The following is a 17694-nucleotide window of genomic DNA, read 5'->3' as shown; positions in this document are numbered from 1 at the left end:
TATTTTACACCGAGTCCAAGTGTGATTCCAAGTGTTTTCCTTCAACTAAAAGTATTTTTTCAAAACTTGACAATGTTCGTTCAGATACATTACCAAAAGTAGATTTAAAATATAGAAATACAAAGAACTAAATAAAAGCGCTTATAGATAAGAACAGGTGCCTTTGTTATAAGCATTAACTTGAAGAAAGAACAATACAGTGGAACTTGGCTTTGCCTTGGGCTCAGTTACAAAAATAAAATTTATAACGGTAGAGATAGCATTTCAACCTCATTTCCTAAACTTAAAACGTTTGAAAAATGTTTCCCACCTTAATGCTGGAAAATTCCCAAAAACAAAATTAAGCATCTTTTTTATTTTTTATTTTTTTGAAGGGCATTACATGTTTAAATCAATTACTTTATTAGGCCGCTTGGAATGCCCATCTCCATTTGAATAATCTTTTTTAACATCTGAGACCCTCAACTCTTGATGCTTCTCAATCTCACCCCTTTCTTCATTCTGGCTTCTCACTTTCTCAACTTGTTCCATTGGTTTTACATTCAGGTCCTTAACATCATTTTGTTTATCCCCTGGGAACTGCAAAATTAATAATAACCAAACAAACTTATTCCTTTGAGATTAATTATTCGTATTAGTGCATGCTAAACTGAACGACTAGTTTAGGAGATGACATTTTTATTATTATCATAATCGATTTATGTTTCTATATACAATAATCATTCATCAATCTATTTTTTCTTTTTGTCAACATAAGCATAGCTCAACTATCAATCTTCGAATTTTCGAATCTCCCAACTCGCAAATGATGCAAAATCCAAGAGAAAAAACATTGCATTGTAGGATTTGATTAAAAAATCACAAACCTCAACTCTCTGCCTCAGCCGAAGATATCTCTTGTGCATTCTTTTACCTCCAACATGAACAATCACGTCGCATTGTAAACACAAGGAACTACCATCTATCTCACAGTAAAAGAAAGCTGCAAATTACATCATTAATTTCCCACAGAACAATCGTTAAACCATCCAAACCCTCACCCAAAAAAAAAAGAAGAAAAATTACAACAACAATATATATAATTATACCTGGTGCATTTTCACATATATCACAGCGAGGAACTTCACTTGGATTTGCTAGGCCAACCCTTACATGACGGCTCGCTAGCTTATTGCACATGTGTACCTTTCCCAAATACATATAAAATAATCCAAAAATTAACAAAAAACACTTGCAAAAATCATGAGAATAAACGTAATACACACACTTGTTGCTTTTAATAACAATAATAATAATACAACCTTTGTATCACAAGTTGCACAAAGGGCAGCCTCATCAGCAGCACAAAACAAAGTTGCTGCAGCACTTTCACAAGAATCACAAAGTATCCTCATTTCAAAACTGATCGCTTTTATCCTCACTCATTGCCACACCCCCCACAAACATAAAAACAAGAAAAGATCAAAACTTTACGTTCATTCTCAAAAACCCACCTCATGAAAAACACACATATACATAACACTCTAGATCGATCAAATTAAAACCTGAAAAAAGTAACAAGGGTGTCTTAAAAATTGGATCTTTTTGATCGTTGATGATGATGTTTGTCTTCTTTCTTTTGGTGTCGGCTGCTGCTGTTAGGTTATATAACAATAATGCAAAACAATGACACACACAATAATAGAGAGAGAAAGAAGAAGAAGAAGATGATGATGATGAAGAAGATAATATAATATAAAAGAGAAAGGATAAAAAGGAAGGAGGTGGGTGGAATTGTCAGCAAGAGGAGGGTTCGAGAAAAAGAAGGAATTAATAAGAAGTGAAAGATTTGGTTTGTGTCGACGTCTTGAATTTCTTGGAGTAATTTTGTATTGGAAAATTGATGATTCATTAACCACATAAATTTTGAAAAAGGATGAATGTCATTGAAATGGAAAATGGCTCGTGGTTTAATTTCAGCCACCACTTGCTGTTCCTTCATATCTTAAATGGGACCCATTCCCGACCCAGGTTTTTATTTTACCTCAACCATATGAATGCCACGTGTATTACAGCAAAAAAAAAAATTAAAAAAATTGATATGATATGATTTGATTCGATATTTGTGGTGACAAAAATATGTTAAAAAGGAAAATGGAAATCATAATTCATATGCATCCACTTGTTTTATGTTTTATGTTTTCAAAGGTTTAGATTTTTTGATAGGTAAGGGGATTGATTGGCTTGGCTTTCTTGGCATTGACAAGAGTTGCCATTGAATGGGAAGTGTTTTGTACCATCAATGTCAAAGACAGCATGTAAATTTAATTAATAATAATGTTGTTGTTTTGTAACATGCTCCCTAGGTTTTCTTTCCACTTATGTGAGTCATTTTAATCCTATGATTTGGATGACAGAAATATATATGAGATGATCATACTATATGGATATCAAAATTTCTCTGAGGGTGAGGATGAAGATGATGAGATGGGATTCATAATAATATGCATTTTTTTTGGATTATTTAACTTTTATCTTCTTTCAAACACGACCCCTTTATATTCTGACTACTTCATTTATTGTAGAATGGAGGATCAAACTTTCTAATTTCACGTTTGATCTAAAGAACGCAAACGATGCTTTATCATTTTTTTTTATAGAAGATTCAAACAACCTAGTTCCTCTTTTTTTTTTTTTTTTGAGATTATAATCTCTTAACCAATTAAACTATACTCATGTTGACAAACGATCGAATAGGCTAAAGAAGTTACTTGTTAGCAAACTATATGGTTGGAAAAAAATATAAGCATATGCATTTTTTAAATAATAATAAATAATATGTTAGCAGTGAAATGTTATAATATTAGATATATCTTTATCCATTATCTATTTTTATACCGTTCACCAGTTTTTTAATTAGAGCTGGGCTATAACAAATTATTTTATTTTCTATTTTTTAAAACTTTGAGTTTTTTCTTATATTATTAGTTAATTTATGAAATTGTTTTTCTTATAGAATTTAAATAATCATTATCTTGTAATATTGTATTGTAGTTATATTACATGTTTAGTCCTTAAGATTTTTAACAGACGTTTATAAAGTTTCTAAACTTTTAAATTTGTATCAAGTCTTTGACATATCTAAAAATTTTAAAAATTAATCAACCTATTTAATTTTATGTCTAACATGATTGATTAATGAGAATTTTCAACTTTTTATCTAATATATATTTTTTTTTTTTTTAAAGAACGTGGAATAAATGAAGGACCCAAAGTCATGATTTAGGGAGACTATTTGATGCTTCACTTAGCATCATTTAAATAAACTAAATGGCATTAACGTGCGTTGCATGTGTAAAAATTATATTACAAATTTATTTTTACAATTATTTTTAATGTATTTTTCACAAAAATAATAATACAGAATTAATAAATATTTATGGGTTTAATTGGTTCATTAGTTCACTTAAAATAATTCAAACCAACCCGACTAATTATTAACTTTAAAATGTATATATATTTTTTTCTTATGATACAATTATATACACATATATTTATTAAAGTTTTATTTAATTTCATTATTTTTTAATAATTTATTCTCCAACCACTCCTAAAAATAATATTTTTAAAATTTTGTAAAAAAAATTCATTATGCAAATTGAAATTGAGTTGATAATCTCAACCCAATATATCAAAATAATTAGATCAAAATTTTACGTATTAATATTTTGTTTCTTTTTAGAATAAAAACTGAAATAAATGGCTCGAGTAACCCGAACCAATTTAACCCTAAATGTTTCGTAGTTGGGTTGGGTTTGATTCATTTTTTAATAAAGTTATTTGGGTTGAAGAAATTTATAAACCGAACAATTAGGTTCGATCTAAAAAATTCTTCAACCCAACTCATGAACGTTCCTACTTATAAATTCAATTGTGGTCTAAAAAAAATGAAAAAAAATATAAAAAAGAATTTCAATGCAAAATTTTAATTTTTAAAATATAATGAATTCTAAGGAAGTAAAAAAAGTTGACATTATCCAATTGAACACAAAAAGGAAACACAAATATTTGTTTAGCTTAACAATGAATTTCTTTACAAATGCATTAAATAGGAGTACAAGGTAGGCAAGATGTATGTTATAATGGACTTTTTTTAGGAGATGAACTATTTATTTTTTTTAGTTTAGGAATTTAAAAATGTTAATAAATATACTTTAAAATTTTTATAATTAAAAAGAATAAGAACTTTTGTATATGTCTGTAAAAAAAAAAATAAAAAAATATAAAAAATACCAATTTGTAAGGGAAATAAATTGCAGTGCAATAAAGAATTTTTAAAAATTAGAAAACATTAAAATTTATGTGGTTATGAAATTAATTAGGTCTAAATTATAAAATAAAACAAATTATTAAATTAAAATTAAAATAATTAAATGATTAATATATACTTAAATTAGTCGATTCAATTTGAAACAAAAAAGATCAAGATTCCTTGTTTAAGAATTGCATATTAAAATATGTAATTGCTACAAGAAATGCAAGATACGTCGTACCAATGAATAACCTTATTTTTTCATTATGAAACTTGAAAAATTTTGTCAATATCAACCTAGCTCAATCGTCATAAGATTTAAAAAGATTAATAGTGATGTTTTATATTATTATAATAGAATAAATATTTGAAAGGTAAAGAAAAATGATTGAGTTAATTAATTATAGTTATGTGTCTAATAAATAATAAATACCCTTCAAAATTTCACATCCACCTAGATTATGTAACCATCACATTTATTATTTGTAATTATTTTGCAAATTTCGTACTCATTATTTGTAAGATGTGGGATGATTTTTTAAAAATATTTCATAATATAAAATAACAAAGCAAGGTACATACTGAAAATTTTGAAACAGTCGTTTGGAAAAAAATAGTAGAAGATGATTCTTTAGCAAAAACACTTTTAAGATAATAAGATTGTGATTTTATGGATAAATAAGGAAATATAATCATGTGCTACAAAATGAATTTAAACAAAAAAAAATTGAAAATTATAAAATTTCATAAAAAGAATCATNGTGAGAAAATCTACTTCAAAATCCCAATTTGAATTTCCATATTATCCTACTTTCATAATTTAAGTTATTTTACTTTAATTTTTCATTATATTATTATATTATTTTAAAAAAAAAAACTAAATACATCATAAGAAAGAATATTTATACATTTAACTCGAATCCGTCCATGTTAAAAAAAAAATCTCAAAGCACTCTTTCTATATAATAATAATAAAAATAATAAAACTCAAAGCATTTTTTGTGTTTTAATTTTCTTACTCCTTTACACATGTATATCTTCAAGTTTTTCTCTTAAATTACAAAATATTAACATCTTTAAAAAAAAAAATACAAAGCATTAACATATTACAACACACAAGTAAAGCCAAAGATGAAGGAAAGATTAATATCGATATTATAATAGAAGTTATAAGGCAAAACAAAACAAGTCCAAAGGATTGTTTACAAAATATTATACGTGTTGGAAATGCGATCAAAGTCCCACATTGATTAGATAAGAGGAGAATCATAGGTATATAAGTGAGAATTACTATCTCCATTGATATGAAGTATTTTGGGGTGAAACCAAAATAAATCCAATTCACGAAGCCTTTTGGAATCTCGTCATTAAATATAAATTTAGAAATTACATTATTGAAACAAGGACATAAAAACTTTTCATATTTTTCTAACATCTTTATCTCTTATATTCTTAAAAAATAAAAAATAAATAAACATATGGATCTCTTAAATAATATGTTAGGTATTGAGGTGAGAATTTGAAAAGACAACCCATAGTTAATGTAATGCTAATTTTCTTTTTTTATATCAAATAAATCATAAATTAATCCATTTCTTTTAAACAGCCCATGGATATGTGGGTTTTTTTTCTTTTTAATTATATATAAAATTAATAATTTGCAACATAAGAATTATCTTAAAATATAGAAAAATATTGTAAATTTAAGATTTATTGAAGTGACAAATTAGTCTAAAAATGATTCTCCCACAAACTATTTTTTAAGATAATATGATATGATACATTAGAAAAACCTAATGCAGTTTTTAAGATAATCGTGTAAGAAATATCCTCCACAAATTCTTAAAAGAATTTGGTCGTTGGAGAAGTGAAATATAATGGTCCTTATCACAAATGATTATTTTGATATTTGTATTTCAAAATAAAGTAGTACAACTATTTTAGGTTTCATGATTTATTTATTTATTATTATTTTTTTAATCGACCTTGTTGACTATTCTCATTAGTTTGGTATAATAAAGAAATTAAAGAATAAGACAGAGAATGAATTAATCGCTTAGATTATGTTAATTAGTCAATCTTTGGTAAATGTCCCATCAACCGAAACAAAAATAAAGAAATTAGAGGAGAAATGGCTATATGTTTGGAAGGATAGGACTAGGAGTGCAATGAAAACTTCAAAAAACACAATTACCGAAAAGTCGGACTTAACCTATGAAATATAGATACGAATATAGATACGATTGGATACGACAATACATTAATTTCTAAAAAACTAGGATAGTGATATGTTGAAGATACATTTTCTTTTCTTTAAAAAAAAAAATCTAGGATATATATAAATTTAACATACAAGTTAACAAAAATATTATAAAATACAATTCAAACAATGAAATACAGTACAAAAAACAACATTTAAGATGTTGAAGTAAAATAGTCAATAATATGCAATAAAAGAGTGACTTGTATTGATCAGAGAAGAAGAAGAATATTAGAGGGAGAAGTATGAAGATAAATGAAGAACTTCTTTGTTGAATTGTTGAATATATTTAGTGGATTGTATTTTAGAGAACTTTGTGGGGACTAAAATATGAAGATGAAAACTAGATGATATTCGAGGGTTTGGTCTTTTATTTTATTTTAGTTTTTCTTTTTTCTTTTAGTTTTGTACTCGAGTAGTAAGCTTCTTAAATAAACGGTCTAATTTTAGTTAAAAAAAAAAATTAGACAAGTTGTTTATTTTTTCCTTTAAAAAAGTTGAGCGTAAAAAAAATAGATATATATCTGAAAAATATCTGGAAGTATCGATTGATACGTGTCTCTGATATAGATTATTTATCTCACATGGAGTATTTTGTGCTTCATTAAACTTAACTAAATCAGTCCACTATTTAGTTTGATTTTTAGCATAAAATTGGATTATATATTTGTATTTGGAGATAACAAAAAAAAAATACTGGTATGATTAGATTTTTTATTTACAAAATTAGTAAAAAATGAACAAAACCGACAATATATGTAGCCTTAATTGTTGATGGGTAGTGCATTATTTGAAACTTTTAGTATTTTATTATGTTGGGTGAAGGATGAACTATTTTATTATTTTTACTTTTAATATTTTGATTACTACCACACATATGTTTGTTATTTAGAAAAATGTCCAAATAATTATGATACACATTAGTAAAAAAAAAAAGTTGGATTAAAAAAGATACATAAATACTCGATTTCAGTTAAAAGAGAGAGAGACCAAATTGTAATAAAGCTAACAAAACCAAAAATTCGAATAATTGGTTTTGTTACATCAGTTTGGATTTCTTTTTATTTATTTAGTAAAATCAATTGATTTGTTTTAATTTATAATTATTGAAACATCAAGTAGGCATAGTTTTCAATTAATTTTCATGAAAATAAAACGAGCTTCACAAAATCAGATAAAGACTGGGCCATGAAAGCTATGGGCCAATTGGAAAACACCCTGATGTGCAATTATGATGGGCCGATAGATCATATTGGGCCTGAGCCCGATCAAGAAGCCCAATTAAGTAAGCATATAATGGTTGGCATAAAAAAGGTAAACAGCTTTGATTGGCCTCATAATAAAGATGTCCTGAAAAAGCTGAACCAAACCCCTTAACTCCTCAATTATGCACTTATTGGACCTTATTTTTATTATCCCTTGATAGGTTTCCCTATTTGGGGCTGCATTATTTCATTATCTTATTTACTCTTATACCTTCCCGTGAAAACAATCAATATTATATATATACATATATATAACCATGTGTACATTTTTTTCGTTTTCATGGAAATGAACAAGTGAAATTAATGTGGCGGGCTGATATGATTAAAAAAAAGAAAAATTGTAAATTAGATTTTGAGTTTAGTTTTTATTTAATTTATAAGTTTCAAAATGTTATATTTTTAATTCTTAAATCTTATCATTATACCATTGAAATTTGAGTTTTGATTTAATTTGATCTTATGTTTCAAAATTTAATCTTTTAACCTCGATAAAATCTCAGTTTTAGAGTTAATATATATATAGATAAATTTAAAATAATGTAAAATTTTAAATAGTAATGAAAAACTAGTTAAACTTAGAATAATTATAACTCTTTTAATTCGTTTAATTAATAGACATTAATAGTAAAAACTGAAAAGAATAATTGAGTAAACATCGGAATTAAAAGTGTAAATCTAGAAAGAACAATGAGACTAAATTAAAAAAAAAAACAAAAAAAGAACTCAATCAAAACATAAAATTTTGACATTTCATAAACTAAATTAAAATCAAATTTAAAATTTAATGATTAAAAATATAACATGGTTAGAGATAAAATAAAAACTAAATCCAAAATTTATTTTTCATAATTACTAGAAAGTAGAAGATTGAAATTGAATTACTTTTTGAAGAAAAGATGTGGGAAAAAAAGAGAGTGAAAGGATTAGTTAGCAATTATTGATGGACATTGACCATGAAAATCTCGAGAATTAAAAAGAAAAAAAGAAAAAAAGAAAATGATGACATTCAACCAACTCCCTTCCCGCTAACATAGACAGAAATAATTCAAATCCATCACATTCAATTTTGAGATCCTTTCATTTCAAATTTAAACAAATAATAAACAAAAAGTTGGGAGAGTATTCCAAGGGACTTATACACAAAGCGACACACAAAATGGATTTTATTGAGCAACCCAAATATTTTTGGTGTTAAAATGGGAGTTTTAAGATTGGCTTGACAATGACCATCAAACCAACTGGTGGTCCATTTTGATTTTGTCTATTCTTTTTAATAAACATAGTAAAACTAAACTACAAATGGGAAATCATAATTAAAAGAATACAAAATCTTGAGACTTAGAAATAAAAAAAGGAGGGGATGTATATTAATATGCCGAAAGTTAAAGGGGGATAATGTTGTGAAAGGGGGTTACAATTGGTCATAAATTAGGGGCGAAAGTGAGAGGGAAAAAAAAATAGTGAAAATTGAATTGGTTGGATTTGAAAAGAAATGGAAGTGAGCTAAAAAACAAGAGGGGTCAGTGCACAAAAAATGAAAAAATTTATGAGGCAGTGAGTTATATTTATGACATAGTAATTAAATGTGGAGTAAAGAGACTTTTACATTTTTTTTCTGTCACACATAGCAGCTGACTACGATATTCGGCCTGTCCTATTATGGTAAGCAATGATGCCTGCTTTCCCTTCTCAAGTTTAAACCCACTGCTAACTACTTTTTTTTCCATCCGCTAAATTAAAGCAAAGGTGGGAACTGAATTTTCTTAGGTTTTAAATTATTCGAAGACATTTCTTTAATCATTTAAATTTGTTGTGTATAATGGTTTCTTTTCATAGTTTTATATTATAAGAAATTATTTTGGAGGGTTAAGAATATGTTTTAAAATGCGGCTTCTCGTCTCGTTTGAGACTTAGATTGTACTTTACCTCGAGGAGTTGGAGATCAGAGTAGTCAATTCTCCTCCCTTGTCAAGATTAGAGAACCAATTGAGTCGTGTTTCGTGGGTTAAATATTTTTATGCGTCTTGATATGATCGGCTCAAATCGGGTGGGATGAGTTGAGTCATTCGTGACTTGTTGTTGGGTCTTTGGTTTTTGCTAGGTGTGCTAAGGTGGAGTGCAGGTGGTCTATCAAGGTTCTCGAAGGCTTCACATTATTTGAAGGTTTTTCGGGCTTTGCCCTCCCGATTAGTTCTTGTGGTATTCCTCCTTGCCCTTTCTTTCTGGAATATGACCGTATTGATCTTGTGGGGGAGACAGGTTGTTGGAGTTATTTGATTTGACGAGTGTTTGGTTTATTCTTATTGTTTTTAAATTTTAAAGTGTTATGGAAAATAAATAAATAAAATTCTAAATCAAACATACATGCTTCATGGGGAATGGGGTGATTTTCAAATTTAGGAGTTGAATTTTTAAATCTTTTAAGTTTATGTCTACTCCCTGAATACTTTTAATATATTTTTATATTCTTCAATTTTTAATTTTCTTTAACCTATTTAATATTTTTAAAAGAGACTGCATGTATTACATACAAAGGTAAAAGCTTAGGGTTTTATTAGACATATAATTCGCTTCGGATTCTATTAGATATAGAGATCAGATTTATTTATAATAGACTAATGATTTTTAGTTAAAAAAAGAAAAGAAAAGAAAATCAAATATCTATTAAATACAAAAATTAATAACAAATACCTACTAAATACAAATCTAATGAAAATTTTTTAATTTAATTTCTATTTTTTATTTGAGATGATTTTTTTTTTATTGAAGGATAAAATGATTATAAAACATTTAAAAATTTATATAATAATACTCTATAAATGACAGTGTTGATTTTTCTTTTGATGGAGTGAAACAACTGTCATGTGATAACATTACATGGTATGGCATATTTTTAAAGCATAGGTGAGAATGATTTTTAATGCTAAAAAACCTATTTACATAAAATAGCATTTTTAACTGTCATATTATTGTGCCTAAAATAACTGTCATATTATTCCATTATTCAATTTTAACAATGTAATATAGGAATTTGATTAAAAATATATATATAAAAAACATGGGATGAAATTGAAAATAGAACACATTTCAAGCGTAAATGGCATGTTATAGCTTATAATTGTGACATAGACAATATATTGTCAGGTTAATTATAGACATGCTATGCTTTAAAAGTCTAATTCAAAGCCTAAAATGTGTAGCTTACTTTTGTCCAAATTGTCTGCATTGAATATGGAGAAAAAACTATTATATCTAAATAACAAATATTAAATAAAACTTTTCAATATATACATATATATATATATATATATATATACACACACAAATAAGAAAATTGTATATAAAGCGGTTGAAAATGTTTTCAAATATAGCAAAGTGTCATAATAGACACTGATAGACATCTATTTGTATCTATCAGAATAACATTCTAGCTACATTTGTAAATATTTTGGTTCATTTTTTTATATATCGAAATAACCTTACAAAAATACTAATAAAACATATTTGGAAAGATGTTTTTTTTTTTTTCTCTACCTTATTATCATAATCCACGTCTTTAATAATAAGTCCAAATATGCTTCCAAAAAAAGAATAGATTTGAGAATAACAACAAGGATAATTTTTGTTCTTTTTCTTTTTTGAAAGGTAGAAGAATAAAATAATATAACTTTTATACCATATGTTACTATAATTCACAAATTCATAAAACTATTTTGTCAAACAAGGATATGGAAATATAAAGGTGTAAAGGAGGAAGAGGTGTCTATGGCAAAAAAGGCAGTCTTAAGTGCAAAGAATTTCAACAAATTTCTAAGAGGGTTTGCCATGACTTTTACTTTGCTCAAAAAGTCCCTACATACTTATGGTTCACTCTTATAGGGAGATATTGACCATTTACCATGTGAATTATATAAATATAATAGAGTCCTCTTTTTCCCTTTTCAATGACAGCTCAAAGTAATATAATAATAAAAGCTAAGTTAAAATTTATTTAGGCTCATATCATATTCTCCTTCCATTCATTAATTACCTTATGAGAAATATACATTAGCTTGTGTGGGGTCAAGCTTCAGGTCCTTCACTATAGAGTTTTTTTTTTTTTTAAGTTGGGCTGATTCTGCTTAATTTGTATTAGAATTGTTTTCTCAAAAAAGGAAAAATAATATTGTATGTAACAATCACTCAAGGTTACTTTTGTTAACAAAATTAAAGGTTAAAAAACACTTTTGATCCCTAATCTTTCATGAAAATAAGAATTTAGTCCCTAAATTTTGGTTTGTAGCGATTTAGTCTTTGTATTTTTAGTTTTGTAACAATTTAGTCTATGAACTTTAGTATGTAATAATTTAGTACTCGTACTTTCAAATTTGTAACAATTTAGTTTTCAATGTAAAAAAAATTTATCAAAATTTGATGTTGTTTTTTATAATATAGACTTTGTATTTTATAAAAATATTGAGTCTTTAATTAGCTTATCAATATATTTACGCAAGAAATCTTATTAAATCCTAACACCGATTTCTACAATAAAGACTACAAAATTAGAAATGTTAAAATATAAGAACTAAATTATTAAATGTTGAATGATTAAATTACATTTTTAATCCAGAGGGATCGATTATCATGTCTGAAGAATTATAAGTGGACGATTATTTTTAACCTTATATTTCACTTTCAAAACAAATTTGTGATATTTCTTGTTTGTCTCCCTCCATTATCAATTGAATCATACCTTATGAATCATTTAAATCTTCACCTTCTTTTTCCCTTAAAAAAAGTTGTTATCAAGAGTCCGGTCATAGTCAAGGTGTTTGAACTCATACTTTAGTCAGCCAATAAATTATATGAAAGATTAAATAGTAAAATTAAAGGCATACATTTTATTAATTGAATATTAAGCGGAAAATGTCCATACAACCAAATCATGAATTCATTCACTCACTCATCAACATCATTATCCTTTCGTATTTTTTAAAGTATAATGGAAAAGATTGTCCAATAAACTTAATATGATTGTGTATGCTTGTCGGCTAGGGAATTGATCATATATATATATAAGAAAAAGAATGTTTAAATAAATAAATATAGCTCCTTTTCAAATAAATAAATATACCTTTATTCTCCATTTTAGTCTCCTAGATCTTCTAATTTTATTATCCGTCAAAAAAGAAAAAAGTTCAAATTTATTCCGACGCTTAGAGTTTTATAATTTTTTTTTTTAATTTTAATTCCGATATATTTTTTTAAAATCACATTTTTAGTCCTAAAACTTTCAAAATATGTATTTTATTATTTGAATTAGAAAAAAAATGTTTATATGATAATATCACATAATATCCATCACACAATATTAGTGGCAAATTAAATATTGATCCGACTGTAATCTAATGAATGACAAAGTGGGTTGGAGTTGATGAGTTTAAGGAGTAACTATGGCGATTAATACAAGTTTTTGTCTAACTTGAACGACAATTGGTATCAACATGCAAAACGAAACTCAAATATTAGTCGAGGAGAAGTTGTACAAGTAGAAATGAACTTTCTTACGTAGTTTTAGGGTCTTTTGATGTATTAGAATGAGATATTTCTTAATTAATAAGATGTGAAAAGAATTGATTAGGGAAGTTTAAAAAGGAAGGAAAGGAAATAAATATGAAACGATAAATTGAATAGCGACACATCAAAAGAGAATTATTAACAAGGAAAAGGAAGGGAAATAAAAGAGGAGAGGGGAAAAAGAGAAGAGAGGGCGTAATAATGATAGGGAAACCCACAATCACATGAGAAGAGAGTAAAACGTGAGGCCCAGCCCATGTCCATCAATTTTCAATATTCCTCATTTGCCCTTTTGCGATCCTTTTCTTTCTTCAAACTTTCAAACCCCATTTTCTCCTCTGCATCTCTTCTCTGAATCTCTCTGTTGCATCTTGTGCGTCACTGTTCCTTCTCTGTCCCCTCTCTGGGCCCCTTCCCATCCCACATTATACGCTCTCCGCCGCACCCATTTCCCCATTCTCCTCCCTCAACGTCTCTCTCTTCCATTCACTCTGTTTTTTTCCTTTTTGACGGATAATGATATGATCTCTTGATGGCTCCATTCTCGTGTTAATCTTCGTGGGTTTCACTTTTTCTTCCTAGTTATGAAGCCTCTTCCGTTATTTTTTGCTCTGCTCTCCTGTGCTTTCTTTTCCTCCTCCGCGGACACCAGCGCCCAAACCCTTCTGGAGATTCAGGCATTGATGTCCTTTAAACTTAATCTACATGATCCTCTTGGTGCATTGACTGCTTGGGATTCTTCCACCCCATTGGCGCCATGTGACTGGCGGGGTGTTCTTTGTACTAATAATCGAGTCACTGAGCTACGTTTGCCTCGTCTTCAACTCTCCGGCCGTTTGACCGATCAGTTGGCTAATTTGCGGATGCTGCGGAAGTTCAGTATCCGTTCTAATTTCTTCAATGGTACGATTCCCTCTTCTTTGTCCAAATGTGCATTGCTGCGTTCTGTTTTCTTGCAGTACAATTTGTTTTCCGGTGGTCTTCCGGCGGAGTTTGCGAACTTGACTAATCTACACATACTAAACGTGGCGGAGAATCGCCTCTCCGGCGTGATCTCCAGCGACCTTCCGGGTGGTCTGAAATATCTCGATCTTTCATCGAATGCATTCTCCGGGCAGATTCCGAGGAGTATTGTGAATATGACGAACCTTCAGGTTGTTAATCTCTCTTTCAATAGGTTCGGCGGGGAGATTCCGGCGGGGTTTGGTGAGCTTCAAGAGCTTCAACATCTCTGGCTAGACCACAATGTTTTAGAAGGGACGTTGCCGTCGGCTCTTACGAATTGTTCTTCGCTTGTTCATTTGAGCGTTGAGGGAAATGCGCTCCAAGGCGTAATCCCGGCTGCCATTGGAGCTCTTCCGAACCTTCAAGTTATTTCCTTCGCGCAGAATGGTCTCTCTGGTTCGGTTCCTTACTCCATGTTTTGCAATGTCTCGTCGCATGCGCCGTCGCTTCGGATCGTTCAACTTGGATTTAATGCGTTCACGGACATTGTCAAACCTCAGACAGTGACGTGTTTTAGTGCTTTACAGGTCCTCGATATCCAACACAACCAGATAAGGGGAGAGTTCCCTTTGTGGTTAACGAGCGTTTCCACTTTGACAGTCTTGGATTTTTCTGTCAATCATTTCTCCGGCCAGATTCCTCCTGGGATTGGGAATCTTTCGGGATTACAAGAGCTCAGAATGGCGAATAATTCGTTTCACGGCGCGATTCCATTAGAAATCAAGCACTGCGCATCGATTTCTGTCATTGATTTTGACGGGAATCGCTTAACCGGGGAGATTCCGTCGTTTTTGGGCTATATGAGAGGTTTGAAACGGTTGTCTCTCGGTGGAAATCGTTTTTCCGGCGCTATTCCGGCCAGTTTGGGAAATCTTTTGCAGCTTGAAATCTTGAATTTAGAGGACAATGGCTTGAACGGAACCCTTCCGCCGGAGCTAATGGGGCTTGGGAATTTAACAGTAATGGAACTCGGTGGAAACGAATTTTCCGGTGAGGTTCCGACTGGTATTGGCAACCTCAGTCGTCTTGAAATTTTGAATCTCAGTGCTAACAGTCTTTCTGGGATGATTCCGTCCAGTCTTGGCAGTCTCTTCAAGCTAACCACTCTGGACTTGAGCAAACAGAATCTTTCTGGGGAGTTGCCATTTGAGCTCTCTGGTTTGCCTAATTTGCAGGTAATTGCTCTACAGGAAAACAAACTATCTGGGAATGTTCCTGAAGGATTCAGTAGTTTGGTGGGTTTGCGCTATTTAAATCTTAGTTCAAACAGATTTTCCGGTCAAATCCCTTCAAATTATGGGTTTCTTCGATCGCTTGTTTCTCTATCGTTATCAGACAATCACATTTCCGGGTCGATCCCTTCAGAGCTTGGTAACTGCTCTGATCTAGAAAGTTTGGAGGTCCGTTCAAATGTTCTTTCAGGCCATATTCCGGCGGATCTTTCTCGTCTATCTCATCTGCAAGAGCTGGATTTGGGAAGGAATAATTTGACTGGCGAAATCCCAGAAGAGATCTCTAGTTGCTCGTCTTTAGAATCACTCCGTCTGAACTCGAATCATCTTTCTGGTCCAATACCGGAGTCGTTGTCAGAGCTCTTAAACTTAACCACCCTGGACCTCTCATCCAACAATTTGAGTGGTGTTATCCCCGCTAATCTTAGTTACATTACTGGATTGGTGAGCTTAAACGTTTCGAGTAATAATCTAGAAGGCGAAATTCCATCCTCTTTAGGCTCAAGATTCAACAGCTCATCTGTGTTTGCTAATAACTCTAATTTATGTGGGAAACCACTTGCTCGGCATTGCAAGGATACAGAGAAAAAGGATAAAATGAAGAGATTGATTCTATTCATTGCAGTAGCCGCCAGTGGAGCTTGCCTCTTAACTTTGTGTTGCTGCTTCTACATTTTCAGCTTGTTGAGATGGCGGAAGAGGCTCAAAGAGAGAGCATCTGGAGAGAAGAAAACAAGCCCAGCAAGGGTTAGCTCTGCAGCAAGTGGCGGCCGTGGAAGCTCAGAAAATGGAGGGCCCAAGCTTGTGATGTTCAACAACAAGATTACTCTAGCGGAAACAATCGAGGCAACAAGACAATTCGACGAAGAGAATGTTCTAAGCAGAACCCGTTATGGGTTGGTTTTCAAAGCTTGCTACAACGATGGCATGGTGCTCTCGATCCGCCGCCTCTCAAACGGTTCATTGGACGAAAACATGTTCAGAAAAGAAGCTGAATCACTGGGAAAAGTTAGGCACCGCAATCTAACTGTTCTTCGTGGCTACTATGCTGGTCCGCCTGATATGCGGCTGTTAGTATACGATTACATGCCTAATGGGAACCTTGCCACTCTCCTTCAGGAAGCATCCCATCAAGATGGTCATGTTCTGAATTGGCCAATGCGGCATCTCATTGCTCTTGGAATCGCCCGTGGCTTAGCCTTTCTTCATTCGTCTTCCATTATCCATGGAGATGTCAAGCCACAAAGCGTTCTATTCGACGCTGATTTCGAAGCTCATTTGTCGGATTTTGGCCTAGACCGACTAACCATTGCAGCCTCCACCGAAGCATCCACGTCTACTTTGGTGGGCACATTAGGCTACATTGCCCCTGAGGCAGTGTTGACAGGGGAAGCCACAAAGGAATCTGATGTCTATAGCTTTGGCATTGTGTTGCTCGAGATTCTAACAGGGAAGAAACCAGTGATGTTCACCGAAGATGAAGACATTGTCAAGTGGGTGAAAAAGCAATTACAAAGAGGCCAAATTACTGAGCTTTTAGAACCAGGTTTGCTTGAGCTGGATCCTGAATCGTCTGAATGGGAAGAGTTCTTGTTGGGTGTGAAAGTTGGATTGCTTTGCACTGCACCGGATCCTCGTGATCGGCCAACTATGTCCGATATTGTTTTCATGCTTGAAGGTTGCCGTGTCGGACCCAACATCCCTTCCTCCACCGATCCCACGTCCCAACCGTCACCAGCGTAACCCATAAAACCAAATCATCAACCCTATTCATCCATTCCATTTCTCAACATTCTCCCAAGTTGGAATTTTTTTAACCGTAACTGATTTGAATGTAATTTCTCCTTTTTATTTTTATTTTCCCCCCTTGTTGAAAAAATGTTCTTATCCGTTCCTTTTTTGGGCTTCCATCATTAACGTGTTCTTATGATTGATTCTCGTGGCCTTGGGAGAAAAGTGAGTAAAAGCAAGGTAGTGAATTACTCGAAAGAAAAAGAAACAAAATAAACTCTAAAAACCAAAAAACAAACAGTCAATGATTTGGACAGGCCCAGGGAGAGAGCAAGTAGTATCTTAATCGTATCA

At 30.9% G+C, this 17694-nt stretch overlaps 2 protein-coding genes across 3 annotated transcripts; one reads left to right on the top strand and one right to left on the bottom strand.

Annotated features, from left to right (window-relative positions):
* Window positions 1-141: 141 nt before the first annotated feature.
* Window positions 142-1854, bottom strand: LOC120073985 (B-box zinc finger protein 18-like). 2 transcript variants are annotated; one of them, XM_039026933.1, is made up of 4 exons: window positions 1302-1854; window positions 1089-1185; window positions 867-961; window positions 142-579 (listed from the first exon to the last, which is right to left on the bottom strand). In XM_039026933.1, exons 1-4 carry the CDS (start codon window positions 1392-1394, stop codon window positions 379-381), a joined length of 486 nt encoding a protein of 161 aa, XP_038882861.1. In that variant the 5' UTR covers window positions 1395-1854; the 3' UTR covers window positions 142-378. The 2 variants fall into 2 exon arrangements, with proteins under 2 accessions (XP_038882861.1, XP_038882860.1); XM_039026932.1 differs by having other exon boundaries at window positions 867-982; window positions 1302-1849.
* An 11470-nt stretch (window positions 1855-13324) lies between these two features.
* Window positions 13325-17466, top strand: LOC120074276 (probable LRR receptor-like serine/threonine-protein kinase At4g36180). Its single transcript, XM_039027349.1, has one exon. The coding sequence runs from the start codon at window positions 13957-13959 to the stop codon at window positions 17350-17352; it is 3396 nt and encodes a 1131-aa protein (XP_038883277.1). The 5' UTR covers window positions 13325-13956; the 3' UTR covers window positions 17353-17466.
* The last annotated feature ends 228 nt before the right edge of the window (window positions 17467-17694 follow it).

Source organism: Benincasa hispida, chromosome 3 (assembly GCF_009727055.1).
Source record: "Benincasa hispida cultivar B227 chromosome 3, ASM972705v1, whole genome shotgun sequence".
Classification (NCBI taxonomy): domain Eukaryota; kingdom Viridiplantae; phylum Streptophyta; class Magnoliopsida; order Cucurbitales; family Cucurbitaceae; genus Benincasa; species Benincasa hispida.
Note: the sequence above shows the minus strand (reverse complement) of the source record. Positions and strands in the feature narration are given on the sequence as shown.